The following is a 20,389-nucleotide window of genomic DNA, read 5'->3' on the forward strand; positions in this document are numbered from 1 at the left end:
GAAAAACAGAAAACAAACACCTCGAAAACCGCCACCAACCACCCCCATCCATCCCACCCCACCCCACCCCACCCCGACCCGGCAGACAGAGCAGGAGGCTGGCCCCCCCGCCCCCCGGGAGGGGTTGCACAAAAACACCGCCAGACCTAACCCAAGCACCACCCCACCCCCACAAGTCGGTTGCTTAAGCAACACCCCAGGTGAACCGGCAGAGGAGACACAAGCAGAAAACTAAACGGGCCAGATGTGGCGCTGACTAAGCGGGCTCCAGCCCGCTGCAAGACGCGCTGTGCAGGAAGGCCCACAGCCGCCCAGGCGCTGTGACGCCAGCCAGAGCTAAAACACATGGGCGCCAGATAAGCTGATGACGATAGTACACCACGCCAGCGCCTGGAAAGAAACGCCGCCCAAAAGGAAACCTAGGGGGCCTGCACAGGTGATGCAAGCGTCAGCCGCAAGTTCAACTTCGGTGACCCACCCTGAACCTCCTCCACTTCACAAAGTGCGCCACCCGCCGACCAGATGGCAACAAAGTGCTCCAGCTTAGCCGCCTTGAGCTGTGCGGTGAGAAGCTGAGTGGGCACAGCCGACAGGGTTTCAGGGGTTAGCGTGGCGGCAGTGAAACGCAGCTGCATCACCCTGCGCAGCTCGCTGACCACCTCCCGAACCACATGCTCCGACGTCTGCTTAGCAGGCTCGCGGGAGCAGTACGCACACCAGACGGCGTACAAGAAGGTGGCCCGCAAAGTGCTCCACAGCAGCGCGCCCGCCCCCCGCGGGCCTGAGGCCCACATACCCATGCGGTCCCCCAGCATGAATAATAATAATAATTCAAACGCCGGCCCATGGGGCCTGGCGTGGATTATCGGGGTAAGGTGGCTAGGGCGAGGAGGCCCATCCCCCTCGCGCTGCCGCCTCACCACGCACTCCGAGGAGGCGTGGGGGAGCCGTGGCTCACCCACCTCTCGGTTTGAGTTCCTGCTCGGTTACTCGGCGCATTTTGATAATGCTGCCCGCACTGTTCACAGCGTGTGTGTGGAGCCTCTCTCCGCATACTCGTGCGGCTGTGTGGGTCACCCCAAGTTGAGAGGTGAGCAGCTTAGTGAGGTTGCAAGGGATGGCCCCAGTCACTCCGAGCGCAAGGCATTCATTGGTGGAGTAGTGGACTGTCCATCCGGCCGCTTCCAGCAGTCGCTTGAGTTCTTGGTGTTGTTGAGATTTTTCTTCCCGCTTGTCCAAATGGCGAACGTCGGAGCTGTAACCGATTTCAAGGATATAGATGGGCAGCCGTGCTTTGTTCAGGGGCGGGCGGTACCCTTCTCTATGTGTTTCATGGGCGGGCAGGTTTGGGATGAACAGAATGTCAGGTCTGAGCCTTGTAATAAGGGGTGATGATGTCCTCTCCGCAGCCAGCCAGACGGGGGGGCGTTGTGCAGACGCATAGTGTGGCAGGTCGGCTAGGGGGCCCGCGTCCATGACCATGAACCCGTTCCCGTAGGTCCCTTTGGAGATGCATTTGGCGACACGCTGGACTGCCCAGTTGTGCCGATTGATGTACGCGCCTTTCATTTTAGGGTGTGTGCAGCCTCCGAGGATGTGCCCTCCGGAGTCAGGGGTGTGGCAGAGGGGGCAGTTGCCATTCCCTCCCAGGCGGTAGCGCCGTTTAAGCTGTGCGTTGAAGAGGTAGCCGTAGCGGGCGTAGAGTATTTGCTTGACCAGCCAGGGGTGCCTGGTGGAGCTGGCGAGGGTGCGGTTGCTGAGGGTGGGGCACATGTTGGCAGATGCTTCCGCCCATTGCTCCAGCACTGGTGTAGTATTGGTAAAGCCTTGTTGTGCTTCGGGGGGCAATGAGTTCAGGACTCCACGGTTTAGGTCACTTAGGTAGAAATTGTCAGAGTTGCGTTTGGGCCACCAGATGTTGGACCACGGTTCGTCTGGTGCTAAGCGTATGGCCTGCCCCATGGCCTCCATGTCGTTGGCGGCGACTTCGGCGGCACCTTTGTCAGCTTCCTCGTTGCCGTGGAGCCCTGTGTGAGAGCGGACTTTCAGCAGCTGGACTGGGACCCCGGCGTCGGCATACATTTGTAGCTCGTGGAGTATGTTTTCCAGCAGGTTTTTATGTTTGGATAGTAGGAGTCGTTGTGGTGCAGTAAGGGCTCGGCGGATCAAGTAGAGAGACACTAGGGAATCACTGGCTATGGTTACTTGGGTCATGCCCATCAGACAGAGTCGGGGGCGGATGTATTCTAACGCAACGAGAATGGCTGATAGTTCGGCTCTCTGGATTGTGTTGGTGCTGTTGAGACCGCCTGGTTCGACGTAGATGTGTTCGGTCTGTTGGGACCACGCGCAAGCACCGAGTTTGTTCATTTCGTTGCCATCTTCACCGGCCGCAACTTTGATGCAAGATCCGTCGGTCCAAACAATGGTGGCGGCATCGTACAGGTAGCTGCTCCGAGTGGGGAAGGCAGCTCGTGTGGTGTAGAGGGCAGAGAGCGTGGGCATGGGCGTAGGGCATGTGTCCAGGCCCCGTGCTGCTGGGGCTTGGGGTCTAGTTAGCTGCTTTGCACGGGCTTTTGCACGGTGGCTGTATGGTCGGCCCGGTGGGGCTGTGCGGTCACGGGGGAGGGTTACGCGCGCGGGCCACTCCAGTGGTTGTCGTCGGCGCCCTGGGGGTTGCGAGGTCGGTGGCGGCACCGCTCCAAGTTCGGCCAGGGAGGTTTGGAGACGTGTCAGGTTGTTGTTGGAGTTGAGTGCTTGTACCCCTGTGGTGTTCGCAATGAGGAGTAGCTGCAAGCCCTGCTTGCTGCTGGCAGCCTCGTCGGCCGCCCCGAGGCCATCTAACATGCTAGATGCGGATACGCCAGGTGGGATCAGGGCCAGGATGGTGACATGTGGACTCGCAAGGCACCGGCTGGCGGCGCCTTTGCCTTGTGGGATAATCATGAAGGTAATGGCGGGGGTGGCCTGGTGTTCTAGGTGTTCGATCGATGCTGTTGCCCACGCCAGTGCCTTTGTGCAGGCGTCTGGGTCAGGGTCAGGGTGGGCGAGGGAGAGGCCATCAAACGGGGCCGTGTATGCATCATGTGAGGCCCCGAAGAGGGAGTCAGCTGCGTGTTGGCTGTAATATTTAGTGGCCCGGCCCGAGCAGTTGAGTGGAGAGGCAAAGCGTTCCACCAGCCCCACTGGGCGGTCAGGGTCTGAGTGTGTCGAGGCAAGGCAGTTATACAGCGCCAGCTTCAGGGACTCGGGGAGAGAGCGCTCACGTGCGGGGGCCGACTTGCATGTCTTGCCTTTGCTGTCTACCCGTGCGCGAAGTAGCAGTTTAGCCAAGTCTTCCGGGAAGCCCCCTTGAGATCGGTGCGGGCTGGTTGCGTCATGGTGGGTAGATAGGGCGTGTTCATATCGAGCTTTAAGAGTCAGCAAGGTGCCTAGCGTAACGGATGCTATGTGGCGTCCGGTAGGGCTGTAGACGTGGGCGAGGGTGTGTTCATCAGTGTATGTGTCTGGGATTTGGATTGTATACCTTCCGGTGGGGTGGACGTCGAGGTAGGGATTGCACGGGTTGGTGTCAATGCGCGTGTTCTGTTTGGTGGTACGTCGGACGTGGGACGCGGCCACGTCGGCTTGCGTCCATCGCCCTTGCTGTTGGGCAGGTGTAAGACGGGCGTCTTTGGGCTTGGGTTGTGGCATGGGTGTAGGGGGTTCTGCAAGTTTCCGCAAGTGTTCGGAGATGGCAGGGGTCCACCCTTGGAGGGTGGGGCATTTGTCTACGGGTTCGCTGGTGGGGTCCCATTTCATGCGCAGGAAATGTTTGCAGCACGCTTGCCCGTATCCCATGTGTGCGGCAGCAGTCCCAGTATACTTCATGCGGGTGTAGGCCTCAGCCGCTCCTTTAACGATGGTTGTGTCCTTCCAGGCTACCGCATAGTAGCGCTCGGTGTGGAGACTGTCACCCTTCTCTGGGGCAGTGACGGCTTTAGTGATGGGCCCAGCTTGAATGTGCGAGATTTCCTCAATGTCGTGGTACAGGGAGTACACTAGTTGCTTCGCCGCTTGGGCAACGTGGTATGCCTGCGTCGGCCAGGGTAGTTTGCCTGTCAGGAGCTGGAGTCGGATTCCCATCCAACGCTTGAAGGGTCTTGGTTGGGGTGGGTGGTCATCCAAGTGTGCACGAAGGCGTTCACGCTCCTGCATATATTCTGTACGCATTTGTCCTTGTGGGTCGTGGTCAGCCTGGCGGGGGTCGTGGCTGTCCCCCGGTGTGGCACCAGTGATGTTCGGCTAGTTTGGAGGCTCAGGTGCAATCATGAAATCCCCAGTGTCTGCCCATCTCGGTCGGGAGTCATAAGCACAGGTGGGAGGTGTTGTTGGCGGGTTTGCGGATATGTAAGCTGTGACGGGGTTTAGCGGATTGGTGTCGTCCACCTGACTACCCAGGAAGTACGGGACTGCGAGGTGGGCTGGGATTGTACGGGTCGGGTTGGGGCGAGTGCGGTTTTGCGGGAACTTGCTGTGGTGGCGGGGAATTCCAAGTCGAGGCATGCGGTTGGTTCCTTGCATGTCTTTTTGTACATTGGCAAAGTAGTGTGGTGCCCACATGACAAAGTTCGGGGGACCGGAGTCATTTTCATCGGGGTCGTTGTTTAGTATAAAGCCAGATTTCTCTGTGTGGCTGCGCATATCGGTAGGTGGCAGTGGGTCGTGCCGGGGGTCAGCATCAATCTTTTGCTGTAGGCGCTTGATGGCGTTGGGTCGTTGTTTCTTACTTTTTGGCTGCTGGTGGGCCGTTGTGAGGGGCGCTACTGTGGGTGGTGTCTGGGTGTTGGGGGCGTCCGGGCCCGCTGGTGTTGTTAGTGGGGGCGTGGGCTGTGTTAGTGGCGGTGGCATGGGTTGTGCTAGTGGCGGGGTAGGCAGTGTGCCTGTCGGAGTTTGGGTTAGAGTTGCCGTTGGCGACTGGGTTGGTGCTGTGGGTGGGGCACCTGTTGTTCTCAGCATGTGGGCTAACGTGGTTTGGCGCTGGCGGGGGCCTAGGCCATTTGGGTGTTGGGGTGTTTGAGCCTCGGTATTGGGGTGTAATGCAGTCATGTGTTGGAGGTGGGCGTCCATCGTAGATTGGGTTGTTAGCTCGCCCGGGGTGGTATTGCGGGGTAGGAGGGCGGCAAAGGCTGGCGTGTTGGGGAGGGCTCTGTATCGCTGCGGAAGGGGTAAGTGACATTTGTAGTTTTCAGCCTGGTTGAAAGGTGCCTCACGGGCACCATCGCATTCCGCGCTCAGGCATAGGCTAAGGCGGTTTAGGGCCACTCGGTGCTTATGCTGGCATTGGTTGCGTGGCAGGTGTTGGAAGAGGACGTCAGAAGGAATGAGGCATGCGCGCCCCTCGGGTGTACGCTCTTTACCTACAAGGTTTCGCAAATCAAGGCCGGCTTGTGTCAAGGTAAGGACCAAGTGGTGTGAGATAGGGTGTGAGCTGCGGCTGATTGCGGTGAGCAGTGTGTTGGGTGGCCCTTTGTATGGGGCCCCGTGGTCCCATATGGTGAGGTTATAGGCGCGCATGATGCTGAGTTGTTTCAGTGTCGTATAGTAGTGGCTTTCATGGCGGAGTTTGTGCATGTCTGTAGTGCCGGCTATTCTGGTCTGTAGTTCAAGCAGGGCATTTGTGACCATTCCCAGGCGGCCTGGGTCATTCAGGGCCAATGTTAGGGCCCGTGTTGCTTTCTGCACATAGATTGGGAGCAGGGAGCCGACTCCTAGGCCCGACATTTCTGCTGGCGTTAGGACGGCTCGCGTGGGGAACCCGCGGCTGAGGCGATAGCATGTTCTGGCCAGTCGTGCGATCATATTGTCAAGTGTGCGTATGTCATTTTCCGTGTAGGGCATGACGGCGAAACTATATGCAGCAACGGATTGAATGCACGATTTGATGATGCGCAGGCATTGCTCTGGTGAGGCTTGACACGTTTGGAGGCTTAGGCTTTTGTCCGTGATATTTTTGCATAGGTACGCAAATTGGGGCCCCCAGTTTAGGGTCATTGTGACTTGCACACCGAGGTACTTGAACGGTTCCGTCGCTGGAAGGTAGGGTATACTTGTGGTGCCAATGCGGATTTTGTTTTCCAGCATTGATCTTAGTGTACGGTTGCATGTGGGCCCGTTCAGACCCTTGTCTTGCATGGCTCTGCGGTGCAGGATACCAGTGACTCTGCACTTTGCGTGGTTAACCTGGAGGCCTGCCCACTCAGAGTACCGGTGTATTTTGTCGCATTGGATTCGGAGGTCGCTTAAGGTGTTTGTAAGCACTGCCAGGTCATCGGCGTAGGCTGCGGAGGAGCAGTTGTAGCGGGCATTCAGGTGGGGTGGTAGGCAGCCGTAGGAGTAGCCGCGCCCCCCGACATGCAGCCAGCGGATGAGTGGTTCTATGAACACCAGGAATAGGACGGGTGAGAGTGTGTCTCCTTGTACGGTGCCACGTTCAATGTAGATAGGGGCAGTCAGGCCATGTTCAGAGCGTATGTAGGTGCGCGCATTGGAGTAGAGGTTTTGGACCACACGAATTAGGTCGTGTGGCATGCCTAGGTCCCACATAATTTCCAGAAGCCTGTCGTGTGAGATTGTGTTGAAGGCGCTTGAGAAGTCGGCATACATCACATATATGTCTTGTTTGGTCAGGCCTGCATCTTCTAGTGCGTGCACTAGGTTTAGAGTTTGTCGTTCCGTGTTGCGGTACCGCAGAAACCCTTCTTGTGTCTCGCTGAATAAGTCTAGGTCGTGTGAGATGTCAGATATGGCTACGGTTATAAGGCTTGTCCAGAGTTTATATGTAGTATTGGCAAGTGCAATGGGCCGGTAATTTTTTAGGAGGAGCGGGTCTCCTGGTTTGGGAAGCAGGACTGTTTCACTGGCCGTCCACGAGGCTGGTGTGTGTGCCCTCACCCACATCAGGGTAAGGAGGTTATGCAGAGTGGTACGCAAGGTTTGCGGTAAGGCGCGAAGCAACTCATTGGGTATGCCATCTGGTCCTGGGGACTTGTTGCGGCTCAGGTGGTCAATGCACGAGTCGAAGTTGGTGCTGTCGGCAATGCTGGGGAGCAGCGCGTGCGTTGGTGGTGTGGTTGCGCTGTGTAGGGTAAAGGTGTCAGGGGCACTGTTCTTGTATTTAGGGTCGAATGGGTAGGTATTGTTGGGCAGTCTATCTTCAGGCTTATATTTTCCCGTTCGAGGTCCAGTGATGGTGGCTCCCTGGCCCTGGAAGTAGGTATGGATGGCGTCTAGTATTGAGGATTTGTCGGTGCAGTGTGCTTTGGTGTGTGGGTGTAGGAGTGCAGGGATACCTCGTGTTTGCTCGTTTGTGGTGAAGATGTCCTTATGGGCTTGTTTGGCTCGTGTGGCAAGTTTGTGTTGGAAACGGGCTCTGGCTTTTTTGATATCATCTTGTGTTTGTTTCTTGAGAAGTTTGCGTAGTGATTGTCCCGCGGTTTTAATCTTATCGATTAACTCCGCTATAGCACGGGTGCCTGGGGGCGGTCGTGGGCTGCGGGCGGGTTGCGGCGTGACAGCTGTTGCTGGGTGGGTTTCCCCATTCTCGGCGGGCTGAGGGGGGGAAGGGGTGGCTGTTGCTGTCCCAGCCTCTGGTTGGGTAGGGCCCGTTTCTGGTTGGGGGGCTGCGGGGTGTGTGTTGGGGGTTGTGTTGTTAAGTTGGTCGCATTGTGTGCGTAGTTGTTTAATTTCATCATGGGCCTTTCGTAGTTTCCTGCTGAGTCGGCGCGGGATGAACGCCCCACGTACTGGGGGTTTCTTCGGGCACATATCTACAAGGATGCTCAGTCCGTCTGTCAGTATGTCATGCAGTTGGGCGGCTAGAGCATCAAGGTTGGGTGCCTGAACTGCTGGGTCTTGTTGTAGGGCGTCCTGCAATTCTACGGCTGTGGTGGCTCCCGTTGCATGTTGGGCCAGGTGGGACTGGATTGCCGTGGTGGCTGGATGCAGTGCATTGGTCAGGGCGGCGATGGGTGTCGCAAGGTTGTGTTCTATTTTTGTCCGTGCTGCTTCTATGGTGGATTTGGGGACTGGCAGGACAACGTTACGCCAAAGGCCTGGGTTGTCAGGGGGGGTGGTCTCCGTCAGAGTGGCCATGCGTGAGGGCCAGAGTCGGAGAGGGAAGGTTGGTACACGTGAGTGTACGGAGTGGTGGTCGAACAGGCCTCCACACGCTTCAACAGAGGTTAGCGCTGGAGTTGGACTGGTGGGGTCGGCGAGAGCTGCGCTTGCATTTTGGCAGAAGAGGATGTCGTCTATGCGGCTGGTGGGGAGGGTTGTGCCGTTTCGAGTCTGGTAGTAAGACATGCTGGTGCCTCCCCCGGGTTCAGGGAGTCGCTGCAGTCTGTTGCTGGAGACAAAGCGGGCATGCAGTCTGTCCGCATCGTCCGTGGGTCCCTGCCGGTCTTCTTGTTTGAGTACTGCGTTGAAATCGCCACCAATAATGACGTATTCCCCAGCAGCAGAGGCATTCTTAAGAGTGGTCTCGCAGTATTGGTAGATGCGGTGGCGCGTTGGCATGTCTTCTGGGGCATAAACACCAAGTACGTGTAGGGGGGTGCTGTGCGGCGTGCGGATGGTGCAGTGCAAAAGGTGTCCCTGGAGGTTGGATGGGGTGTTGGGCGTGTCGATACCGCCGCCTGAGTGGTATTTCTTTGAGATGGCCATGGCCACCCCCGCAGAGCGGCGTTTGTAGTGCTCTGTACCTGGCTTCGTGGATGTAAAGGTGCGGTATGCTAGTGTTTCTTGGCGGAGGGTGTCTTTGAGCCAGCGGGTGCGGGGGCCAAGTTTGGTCTCAGTGAAGATCACAATGTCTGCGTTCCATTCCCGCAGGTGGCATAAGGTTGAGAGCAGATTGGTGCCGAGTCCTCGCACGTTGTGGGTGGCGATGTGGAGCCATGTGGGCTCGGGTGGGGTGTTGGGGGGTTGGCCGTCCGGGGGGTGTCCGGTGGGGAGTGTCGGCGGTGCGGCTTGTGGGGCAGCCCTGATGTGGGTGGTGGGGCTATCTGGTGGGTCCGGGCGGTGGCGTTGTTGTGGCCGGGCTGTGCTTGTAGGGGTTTCTGGTCTTCTGCGGGGGGATGGCGATAGGCGGGTTAGCGCGCGTAGTGCAGTGGTGCCAGCTGTGGTGACATTGGCTGTGAGGACTTGCACCCATGTTTGGGTGGGCTGGCGGGGGTCGGGGGCTGCGGCGGGCGGGTGGTTGGCTTGCGGGGAGGTGGGAGTCTGCTGTGCGTTCCCATTATTATGAGGGGGTGCTCGTGCCTGTACGTGCACTCTCGTAGGGCTGCGAGGGCTGCCCTCTGCAAGGTGCTCGTTGTGGCGCTGCCGTTGTGTGGGGCGGGCGGCGCTATGGGGGGTGGCAGGGCGTTCATCCTCACGGTGGTGTGCCTGCGGCAGCGTGGCTGCCGGTTGTGGGACTGTGTTGGCGTCGGGCTGGGGGCCGTGGTTCTGACTGGGGTTGGGGTTGCGCATGAGAAGGGTCGGAATGGTGGGTTGGGTGTGTGCGCGTGGTGGGGGCGGCTGGGCTCTAACTTCCAGTGGCGCTGCGGCAGTGGCCTCCTCGTTGGGTTCTTGCTGCTGAGGGTTGGGGGCTGTAGGGTTGGTGGGTCGCCTGGCCATGGCACTCAAGGTTTGTTGGATGGGTCCTTTGCGAACCCTGGGGCGTGTGGGGGGCGGAGGTGGCGGTGGTGGCATGGGGAGGCCCTGGACAGTGGGGTACGTTGCCGGGTCGCAGGTTGTGTTAGGATGGTGCGGGTGCAGGCAGAATATATCTCCTTTAATTTCGGACCAGAGGTCTGGTGTCATGGGTTTCCGGCCCACTCTTACTAAGGAGTCGACTAGGTACCAGGTATCGTTTTCTTTGCGTACGGCGTAGGCATGGCCTCCGTCATGCACCATGAAGCCTAGGCCTCGGGAGCAATCAGGGAGTAGCCCCATAATGGTTTCTTGTGATTGTCCTGGCGCTAGTGTCCTAGACACTACACGTAGGAGTAGTCGTGTCCCTGCGTCGTCTAGAGGTGCCGGGCGATGTCGGAGGTAGTGGTTGATGGCAGATTCGTGGAAAAGCCCGTTGTGGCGAAAGTGGTGGGCCCAGAGGGTGTGAAGCGTTGGTGAGTCTGCAAGCGCAGCGTGTGTGACTTGGCAGAAGGCGAGCACGGCTGAGTATTGCAGCCACGGTGTGCCAAGCATGTTGTTGATGGCATGCACAGTGCAAAAGTTGAGGTGCTGCTGTTCCCTGAAGAACGTGGGTTGTATTTGTCTGGGCCACTGGAGGCGTTCTGGTGTGTGTCCAGGTTCAGGGGGTGCGGTGGTAATGGGTGTGGTGCGGGTTTCCACCTGCTGCTGATCACCCCCTCGGAGCTGTAGGGGCACAGGCACGGGGCTCCATGTGTTTTGTAACAAAGTCAGAGGCCAGGTAGCTGGAGTCTGGTAGTGTGATGGGGTTGGTGTAGGGCACGTTGAATGCACGGCATCATCAAGCAGGTTTTTATATATTGAAATCTTTGCTTGTGTGGCGTAGGTTTCCAGGTGGGGGGCCGTGTGTGTTTGGGCGAACATGGATATGAGGTGGGTTAGGCGCGTGTCCGTAAAGGGGGCATGCGTAATGGGCGTGAGTAGGTGTGTAGCTGCGCATGTGATGGCCGGTGTTAGGAGTGGTATTTCAGCTGTGTGTTTGATACTGGCAATAAGCAGGAGTATGGTTAGTAGGTTTCGCGTGAAGGTAACGGGCCTCTTGGCTAGGGCGCAGCATGTGATGTATAGTGGGAACCCGGGGACAGCGAGAATCAGACCGCGCGTCATGTGTATGGTAGTGTATGTGAGGTGGCCTACGAGGAGTAGGTTGAAGGTGGTGGTGGTGTGTTCGTGCGTGCATATCATGAGTATTAGCGGCTGGAGTAGCATAAATGCTGCAAGACATGTAAAGGTCATTGTTAGCAGGTGGGGCACTGTCCGTTTTGTCATGGCTGCGAGGACCCTGCTAGTAATTTGCATTCCTCCGTAGAGCGCCAGAGAGCAGCTTGGGATCCAGAGGGAGGCCCAGGCTGCAGTATGCCAGCTGTAGTTCAGGAGGCGGGCTATGATGCTGCTGAGGTGGGTCAGGATGAGGGGCACCCCTCTGCCGGTGGTTGCCAGGGTGATACGGACAAGGGCCAGAAGGATGTGGAAGCCTCCCACTGTAGCCCAGCATGTGGCGCTGACAGCGTGTGTGGTGATAAGGATCAGAGTTGTTATCAGGGGATCTGCCGTTGGGTGCATGCGGAGAGTGTGTATAGGGTATGGGCCCATGATCGAACACCAAGTTTGTTGCCACTTGTTGCCGCTTTCATTGTGACAGAGCAGTTGCTTAAAAAGTCGTGTGGTGCTGATGTTGGTAGGCTGGACTGCTTGGTATTTAGAGTTCCTGCTAAGCGGTTGCAGTTGCAGTTGGGCGTTGAAATTGGGGCCTGTCTCCATACGCACCGTATTACAATTGGGCGTGTGGTTTTGACGCTTTTTTGGCTCTTGTGTGGTTTGCGTCCAGGTGTCTCTCTCTTCATGTGTGTCACTTATTCGAACATCTACATCTAGAGCCGCCTCTGAACTCGGGCGCAACATCGTCTTGCAGTTTCCAGCGTGGTTCACGACTATCTGACCAACTCGATTTTCAATCGCAGGGTAGCCATTGTATGTCGCAGGCCGCAGGTTGACTGTCTTGTTCGTCTTACTACTTCTCAACACGCTAAGTTCCGGTTGCGTCACATCTCTCTGCCTTTCAAATGTCACGGCGTTGTAGACCCATAAAGCTGTCCATCCATCGGCTATATCATCTCCTTCCTTACTATGAGCACACCCTTTCGTCCTTTGGTTGTTATCTAGCTCACAGCAGGGCGTAGTGGCGTTTTCCCGCAATATGCTGTTCATAGCTTCCCAGGCCCTTGGCGTCGTACCGGTGTTTTGCTGGCCCAGCTTCCCAGCGCCATCCACGCGAGGGTGCAGTCCTCCTTTGGGTGAGCCCAGCCGGAGGGGTCCAGGTCCCGTGCGTATGGCGTCGCAGGTGTCGCTAGGTAGATTTAGGCTGCATGGTGACCGGTGTGGTACAATTTGGGCAGGATTAGGTACAGGTTGTGGTTGCAGACAGGTGGGGCACAGATTTGCTTTGTCGGCATCAGGGTACACAGGTGAGTGGTTGCTGCGTTGGGGCTGAGTAGGGAGTGTTGATTGCCCCGTCTCACCGGCTCTCTCCTCGTCATCGGTGTCCATTGTCACGGCGGGCCCAGCCTTTGTGGTGATGCAGGGCGCGCGCGCACTGGCCAGCCTGTACCATGCCTCGAGCTGCAGCACGTCGAAGGCGACACGCCGGGGGTGCTGCTTGCCCGGCGTGTCGGGCTTCGCGGCGCAGCTCGCTTGCGTGATGCCATGCGCCCCTACTGATTGCATTGGAAGCGCGGATAGGCGCTGTGAGGTGTTTGAGGTCTTGTAGGCGCTAAATGGTTCGCAGTGTTGGCTTGTGCTGGCGATCCGCTGGGCGGACGCCGGGTGTAGGGACCGCAGGCATAGGCTTTGGCCATAGCAGCCAGTATTGTTAAGTGAGGCACTAACAAAGCTTGCGGGTGTCATTCTTGTTTGTATATTGCTTCGTCCCAGGTGTAGTGTAGATTTGCATTGGCTCTCAACGAGTTTTGGAGGGTGCCATATCCTATTGTAATGTAGTGTGAGTGCTCCTTCTTTCGATTGATTATCGAGGGGCCCTATGAGGGGGTCAGTCGCGTGTCGGTATTTAACCTTTGTTCGGTTTGTTCTACCAAATTGGTATTCTTCTTGTCTGGGCGTATCTAATGAGTGTTCCATGTAGTTTGTTTGTGTCTGGGAGGGCAGGTCGCTGGGGAAGGCTTGGGCGGTGCAGGTTTCTTTCTTGTTTTGTTGTTTATCCGAGTGGTTTTGGTAGTGTATATCAGGCTTTCTTGAGTGTTGCTGCCATATTGTCGGAAGCTTGTTCAGAGGGCGTTCTGTCTCATGTGAGTGCACTGCTGTAGACTGGTTATCACGTTTGATGTACTGATATCTCGCAATCGCTGGCAGGCAGTCTTGGGAGTCGTGAGGGGCTTCCGGGGGAGAAATTGAGGATAATGGCGCCATTTCTTGCCAGTTCCGCTGGAGCTCGGCCGATGGGTCCCCTCCACCGATTCCTGTTGTCTGAGACAGCTCACGAGATCGAGACCATAGGTCTACGAGAGCCCGAGAGACTCCAGGAGGGTGGATGGGTCCAGTCGACGACCGGGGGCTTTCCAGCGGGAACTTGTTTGTGAGGCTTATCATTAACATGATAAGGACCCGTAGGAGGGCCATTTTGGGGCTCAAAGCTCCGATTTTCCCGACAGCTCTCAACAGAGTGCTTCCAAGCTGGTATCCGCGCGTGTTCGCAGCGAGATATCGTATAATCTTAAACATGTAACGTTCTGTGGAGGTCTAATCCGCGGTCCCCCAGCATGAAGCCCGCATCCGTCACTGGCGGCGCCGCTGCCTGGGGCGCAACGCAGGCCCACAGCTGCTGCAGCCACGTCCTCGCCTGCGCATAAGCTGGACACTCCAGGAAGATGTGCGTCAGGCTGGCCCACGCCCGCGGGCCAGGTGGCCCGCAGGCGGGGTGAGGACAGTGCGCCCCCAACCCCCCGCACCCCGTGGTCACCCGTGGCCGAATGCCCTTGCCCGCCCTGTACAGCCCGCAAGGCAGGTAAGCATGTTGCAGCCGGTACACCAGCACCTTTGCCCCCCGACTAGCGTGGCTGTCCCACAGCCTCCGCCACGTACCCCGCAGAAGGGACGCATCCGGGGGCGGCATGCGAAGGTCGCCCTCCACCGCCGCCGCTGCTGCCGCCACCGCCGTGGCAGGCCCAGTGCTAGGTCCCGCCCCTCCCGCCGCCTGCTCCTGCAGCCGCGCGGACCGCCGCGGCCCCTCACCCGACTGCTGGGACAGGGACGCATACGACTGCAGTTCTCTCGCCGGCGTGTTCTGCAGCCCGGCTGCCGCAGAGGTGCGGTGAAGCCAGGGGTCCAGAGCCACCGGGTTATTGTGGAAATGCTGCGCCGCCGTGGTGGTCAGCTGCGCCGCTGCACGCTGCCACTCCGCCTCCCGCTCCGCCAGCCGCGACTGTGCCGCCGGCTGGGTCCCCGAACCCCCCGCCTGCTGAGCTGGCACCGGGCACGGCATGGCTGCGGGGCGGGCCGGAGCCGAAGGTGCGGCCGGGTTGGCCGCGGTGATGGCCCACCGCACGTCCCGCACCGTGTAGTCCGCCAAGCTGACACCCGCAATCCGGCAGTGCTCCGGGTGCACCACCACCCCAGCCTCCGGCGCCAGGAAGTACGGCGCCCGAGGCCACGCCCCCGCCCGGTCCCCTGGTGATGCTGCATCGTACGCCGCCCGCTCTTCAAAGGTCCACAGGTGCCACGGCTTGCGATGCTGCAGCACACAGGCAGGCTGCCACGCCCCATCCACCGCCGGGGGCAGCACGCCAGGCCCAGGCTCCAAGAGCCGCCCCGTGTAGTGGACGTAGGACACAGCCCCCGCAGCGTTAGCCACCCACAGCTGGTCCAGGCTAACCCGCCACTGCGGCGGCGCCGCTGGCGGCTGAGTGGCTGGCTGCGGTGGGTGCTGTTCCACGCCCGCGCTCCGCACGTGGCCGACCGCGGCCGCCAGCCGGGCAGGCAGCCCCGCTGGCGCCGGCGCGTCGCTGTACACCCACGCCCACGTGGTGGCGGAGTCCGGGCGCACATGAGTAAGCAGCGCCCGGGTGAGCATCTTCCAGGGTTGCCGGCCTGGCTGGGCAAGGAGGGCGAAGGTCTTAGCTTGCAGGGCAGACAGGAACGCAGGCAGGTCGACGTGGTTGACACCCCCATCCTTGAACGTCAGACAGGCTGTTTCCTGCTTTGGCAGCAGGAGTGGGTTCCCGTGCGACACCAGGCTTTTTTTTTTTGAGGAATCATCCTTACAAGGTTGAACAGGGGCAGACGCGCTGCCCCCCTGCTGCCTGGAGACAGCCTGGTCCCCAAGACCAGAACCCTGACAGGGCAAGAAGAGAAGAAAAGAGAAGAAAACAGAAAGCAAACACCTCGAAACCGCGAAGAAACCCTTCTCCCCACTTTTTTTTTTTTGCTCTCTTCTTGCTACTTTACTCTCTTCTCTTGCTATTCTTGCTTCCTCCTTTCCTTCTGCACAGCTTTGAAACAGTCGACGTCATTTCTCTCGCGCTGTTTGACTTGCTTCCTTTTGATTTAGGCTTCTTAAGGCCTACAAACCACTGTGATGCAGTTTGCTTTTGTGGGCGTGCTCGTTTTTCGTCAGTCCACTTTGCAGCTGTAGCGCGACACTCCCTCTCCAGCGCCCTTCAGCTTATGCCGGCTTGTGCTTTGGAACTCGACACTGCTATGGAATAGGATTCTGGCGGTTCAGGAGCGTCGCCGTGGAGTTGGCGACATTTCGCTTGTCGGCATTTTAACATCTCGGCGAGCACCACACTTCACCAGCTTGGAGCAGGCGGCGTATCAACCTTTGTGGTTGGTCATTTGCATCCGCGCGTGCAGCAGGGTGCTTTGGGTGTGGCGGTCGGGGGAGCCCTGCAGCACTTGGCTGTTTTTTTGGGGTGTGGCTTGTCTTCGTGCCCTTGTTGCCTGGTGCCTGGATGCCGGGCGCCCGCCCTGCTGCGATGCCCTGTGAGTGCTGATCTTGGGCAGCTATGCAGTTGCTGGGTGATCCTGGTCGGTTCCGCCTGGTGTCTCAGCGCAGCCAAGACACCAGGGGCCAACACCAGCCATACAGCACACCCGCACACGGCGCGGCCACAGCAGCACATGCCGTGCCGTGTGGGGGGCCTGCGTTTGGGCATCGCCGCCCACTGCCAGACTTGGCAGCGGACCGCACCCCTGCAGGTGCGGGCAGCACTGCCAGCCCGTTCTTCAGCCCCGGGCTGCAGCTCCACCTTGCCCTGTCCACGCATAGCCTGGCGCACGGCGTGCAGGACCTGACGACGCAGCCTCAGGGCCCCAGCCTGCCTACCTACCCAGTCCTTCTGGTGGGTGCCACCACCACTCTGGGAAAACAAAGTTACCGGACAATCCAAAACCTACCGGACATGTGACCAGACTTACCGGACAAGTGCCGTACCCTACCGGACAATGCCTGAAATCTACCGGACAATAGTCCCCGGCGCCCCTTACCGGACATTTGCAGGCCGCGATTTGCCAAATCTTACCGGACACCATGCACACCAGTGAAAAGCCGGTTCAACAGCACCAGCATGCTCAGTTTATGTACTGTATTGATTAGTTGTGTGTTATTACCAAAGCGACAAGATCCTTGCACAGGGCAGAGCCATGTCCGAGTCCTACTACTATGCTGGCAGAGACAGCTTCCACACGTCTGGCGGTGGCTCCATTGAGTTTGCCGATAGCAAGGGCAACGTGGTGAACATGAACGACCACAGGTGCAGGAGGGGCGGCAGCGGCAGCGGCAGGCCCTTCTGGAACGGCGTTGGATGCATTGTTGATGACAAACGAATAGAGTTTGGCTCTATAAAGTGGTACGTACAATAAGAATTGAGAAATACGGCTTGTGTGCGAAACGAAAAAAAACCCACCGGTTCCAGTGGGTTTTCCGTTCGTCGCGTACACCTCGAATTCTTTATCCCCTGATGCACACACCTCACGCACTGCCGAGTAGCTATTGATAGTAGACATCAAAGACGCATTCCACTCCCAGGCGTGTCCTTGCACACGCGGTCGTCCGAGTCGGGGGCTGAGTTGGGTGTCAGGGGCGACGCTGGGAGTTGGGAGTCTGGGGCGACAAGCAACAAGGCCATCAGCAGCATGTGTGTGTGTGTGTGTGTATGTGTGGGCTTGTGTGTGTGTGTGTGCGTGTGTGTGTGTGTGTGTGTGTGTGTGTGTGTGTGTGTGTGTGTGTGTGTGTGTGTGTGTGTGTGTGTGTGTGCATGTGTGGGCTTGTGCATGCGTGTGCTCGTGTGTACACGAGGTGTGTGTGTGTGTGTGTATTGACGTGCGTGTATGTGCGTGCGTGAGCATGAGCTTGTGCATTTGTGTGTGTGTGTGTGTGTGTGTGTGTGTGTGTGTGTGTGTGCACGCTTGAGCGAACGCATGTGTGACGCCCAGCTGTGCGTGTCTCCAAGCGGGCAGCCCAGGGGGGCGTGTCCTGTGTGCATGTGCTGTGGGGAAGTGTGTTTCCGGGCATATGGCCTGCTTGTGTGGCCCCAGCCATCTGAGCGGCAGGCACATGCATCTTATCCGGCTGTCGCCGGCCCAGTTTGATGCCAACCCCCAGGCACGCCCGCCTGGCCTCTCCATTGAACTTATGCAACTGCCTCCGGCGGTGGGGGTGACGGGCCTGTTACCGCTGGTGCCGCATGTGAAAGCGCGGCAAGCCGGCCTCGCGGTACAGTGTGTGTTGGGTGTGTGTGGTCTGCTGCCGTACGTGCCCCCGTGGACCCGGGTCGTGGCAGCGTGGCTGCGCCAGGTGCACCCGGCGGCAATGCCCCTGCGTTTGTTGGACCGTGTGCTAAATAAGTCGCTCACCCCGGCGGGCAAGCCGTTTGTGCGCCTGCTGAAAGCCATGACTAAATTGCCCACGGTGACTCTTGTGGCGCCGCCCGAGCCGGGCGCGTGGGTGAGTCATGTGCCGTTGTGGGCTAACCCGGCGCTGTGTGAGGACGGCCGCACGTGGGAAGTGGCTTTTGCGGATTTGTTTGCTCTGCCGGGACTGGCGTGTGTGGGCCAGCTGGTTGCAGCACATGACGGCCTGCACGAACTGCGGCAGGCATTGACATGCCCTTGGGCGGAGGGCTCCCGGTTTGGTGAAGCGTGTCCCTACCGTTCCAGCCCCTATTAAACCGATCGGTATGGGGGCGGTTACCGGGCGGTCACCCTGATAAACCGATGGTCAGCATCGGTTAGCATCGGTCAGGATTGGTATGGGTTGGCTGATCGGTAAAACCTCGGTAAACTTTGATAAAATGGTAACTTCCTGCTGGTAACCCATTGTTATGTGGCTCCTGCCCAGCCCTTGTCCAGGCTCTGCCCAGGCGCGCTCAGCCCCCACCCAGATGCCACCCAGGCCCGCCCAGCTGCCGCCCAGCCGCCGCCCAGGCCCGCCCAGCTGCCGCCCAGGGCCGCCCAGCTGCCGCCCAGGCCCGCCCAGCTGGAGAGGCGCCTACTGCCTGAGCATGAAACGTACCCCATCATGCACACTATTTATTACATTCTATGAACACCGCAGGTGAACAAGCTGGGAGGGCAAGACACCGGCTAGCTTTGGCTGCACAGAGAAGCAGCTGGAGAACGCCAAGAAGTAGGGGAAGTAGAGGGATAGTGCTTGGACAGTAAACTACATTGCAGGATGCCCTTGGTCTGTTGGGCAGTAGCATGGCGTGCATGGCGTGCGGGATAGGTGCACCAAAGCAAGTAGTACGACTGGCGGCGGGGGGCAGTGGGCGGTGAATGTTGTTGAGTCCTTGCAAGCACTTGTTGGTCGTGAAGCTGGCTTACATGCGTGTCAAGGTGTGCCAAAGAGTCATGTTGGTGCTGCAATTTATACGGCAGCCGGGTGCCGGGGGGTGGGGCGGCAACCGGGAGCCGGGGGCTGGGGCGGCAGCTGGGCGGGGGCTGGGGCGGCAGCTGGGCGGGCCTGGGCGGCAGCTGGGCGGGCCTGGGCGGCAGCTGGGCGGGCCTGGGCGGCAGCTGGGCGGGGCCTGGTTAGTGCGTGCGCTATGCGTGTGTCCTGCGGCCTAGACGTTTCCCGGCACTTCTGTACCTAGGCTTGTGGCGATAAGGCACAGCGGTGGGGCTCTGGCGGGTTGAGGCCTGGCTAGGACTCACAGTGCGCGGAGTCACACAGACTTTGTCCACAGGAGGGTTTGCAGCAAAGTCGGGGTTGGTGGAGTCAAGTTGGGCCCTGATAGCATGTGATTAATGTGATGGCTCGGCGTCTTCGGGTGCTGGGACTGTCCCCTCTGTAACTTCCGCATTCTTATACATGCCCGCATACGACATAACCAGCGCCCAACACTTAAACCAACACAGCAACGCTGCGCAATGCCCAGCTGTGCGTGTCTCCAAGCGGGCAGCCCAGCAGGGCGTGTCCTGTGTGCGTGTGCTGTGGGGAAGTATGTTTCGGGGCATGGCCTGCTTGTGTGGCCCCATCTGAGCAGCAGGCACATGCATCTTATCCATGCCCGCATCCGACATAACCAGCGCCCAACACTTGAACCAACGCTGCACAATGCCCAGCTGTGCGTGTCTCCAAGCGGGCAGCCCAGGGGGGCGTGTCCTGTGTGCGTGTGCTGTGGGGAAGTGTGTTTCCGGGCATGGCCTGCTTGTGTGGCCCCATCTGAGCAGCAGGCACATGCATCTTATCCATGCCCGCATCCGACATAACTGCATACATTGGATTATGTGTCCTAGCAATGGCATTACCAGATCTGGGAAGGGAGCTGGCTGGCATGCGCAATGGGGCAGCACTGCTGCATGAGAGACCCTACATTCAGCTTCTCAACTTGTTAGTATGACTCTCTCATAAGACTCATACTTTACGCTACAGATTTAATACTTACAAGTTGTTAAATGTATCGCTGAGCTGTTACAGCCTATCACCGCCGTTGCAAGCGATATCGGCATGCAGTGTTCCACGTTCACAAACCCTTTATGATACTGCACGATGCTATTTCATAGCAACTATGTTAGACACAAGGTTGCGAGCATGCTTGAGGGGTTGGCGGAGGTGCTACAAACTTGGTCAAAGTGGAGGCCTTTATCGCTGACCATCGCCGACCTGCACAAGATTCAAGGCCAAACAGGCTCACAGCCCGATAATGTAACGTTCTGACTGAGAACTCGCATTGTATCAGCTCAAAGCTCAAAGCGTCTACGTGTTTTGCTGTCACGGTCAACAACCATGCGTTTGCCCTGCCTGCGCTTTCGCACGGGGTCCTAATAGTTTCAATCGCTTATGCATGGAAATATCTGCTTACAATTCCCCGGCCGCCATATCCTCATGTCAACCTTGGTCTGCGCGCTAGGCATCGGTGCATGTGCTGCATGTCACCATGCCTGTTGCAACGCTGGTGGTGCTGTGTGTGCAGGTGATATGTGCGCAAGCATGGAGGCGCATGGGGCCAAAGGAGCGCGACGAGGTAGCCAAAGGGACCCAGGAGCAAGCAAAAAGGGTATGTGAACAGGGTTGAACAAGGGCAGGGGAGCCGCTGCTACATGACAAGGGAATGACTAGAATGACAGGACATGCAACGGTGTCTGTAGACACCACAAAAGACGGTGGGACGCGTCCTGCTTGTACTGCTGGCTAGGCTACCGGACA

The 20,389-nt window shown here is 58.5% G+C and overlaps 3 protein-coding genes across 3 annotated transcripts; 1 reads left to right on the forward strand and 2 right to left on the reverse strand.

Annotated features, from left to right (window-relative positions):
- Positions 1–11,731: 11,731 nt before the first annotated feature.
- CHLRE_10g445371v5 (uncharacterized protein) lies at positions 11,732–13,197 on the reverse strand. Its single transcript, XM_043066873.1, has 2 exons — positions 12,249–13,197; positions 11,732–12,091 (listed from the first exon to the last, which is right to left on the reverse strand). The coding sequence occupies exons 1-2, from the start codon at positions 12,451–12,453 to the stop codon at positions 12,087–12,089; spliced, it is 210 nt and encodes a 69-aa protein (XP_042920270.1). The 5' UTR covers positions 12,454–13,197; the 3' UTR covers positions 11,732–12,086.
- Positions 13,198–16,157: 2,960 nt separating this feature from the next.
- Positions 16,158–20,349, forward strand: CHLRE_10g445395v5 (uncharacterized protein). Its single transcript, XM_043066874.1, has 4 exons — positions 16,158–16,493; positions 17,278–17,344; positions 17,588–17,686; positions 18,296–20,349. The coding sequence occupies exons 1-4, from the start codon at positions 16,384–16,386 to the stop codon at positions 18,326–18,328; spliced, it is 309 nt and encodes a 102-aa protein (XP_042920272.1). The 5' UTR covers positions 16,158–16,383; the 3' UTR covers positions 18,329–20,349.
- On the reverse strand, positions 18,033–18,567 carry CHLRE_10g445419v5 (uncharacterized protein). The gene has a single exon (XM_043066875.1). It carries the CDS (start codon positions 18,259–18,261, stop codon positions 18,061–18,063), a length of 201 nt encoding a protein of 66 aa, XP_042920271.1. The 5' UTR covers positions 18,262–18,567; the 3' UTR covers positions 18,033–18,060.
- Positions 20,350–20,389: the final 40 nt, after the last annotated feature.

The sequence above is a fragment of the Chlamydomonas reinhardtii genome, chromosome 10 (assembly GCF_000002595.2).
Source record: "Chlamydomonas reinhardtii strain CC-503 cw92 mt+ chromosome 10, whole genome shotgun sequence".
In the NCBI taxonomy this organism is placed as follows: domain Eukaryota; kingdom Viridiplantae; phylum Chlorophyta; class Chlorophyceae; order Chlamydomonadales; family Chlamydomonadaceae; genus Chlamydomonas; species Chlamydomonas reinhardtii.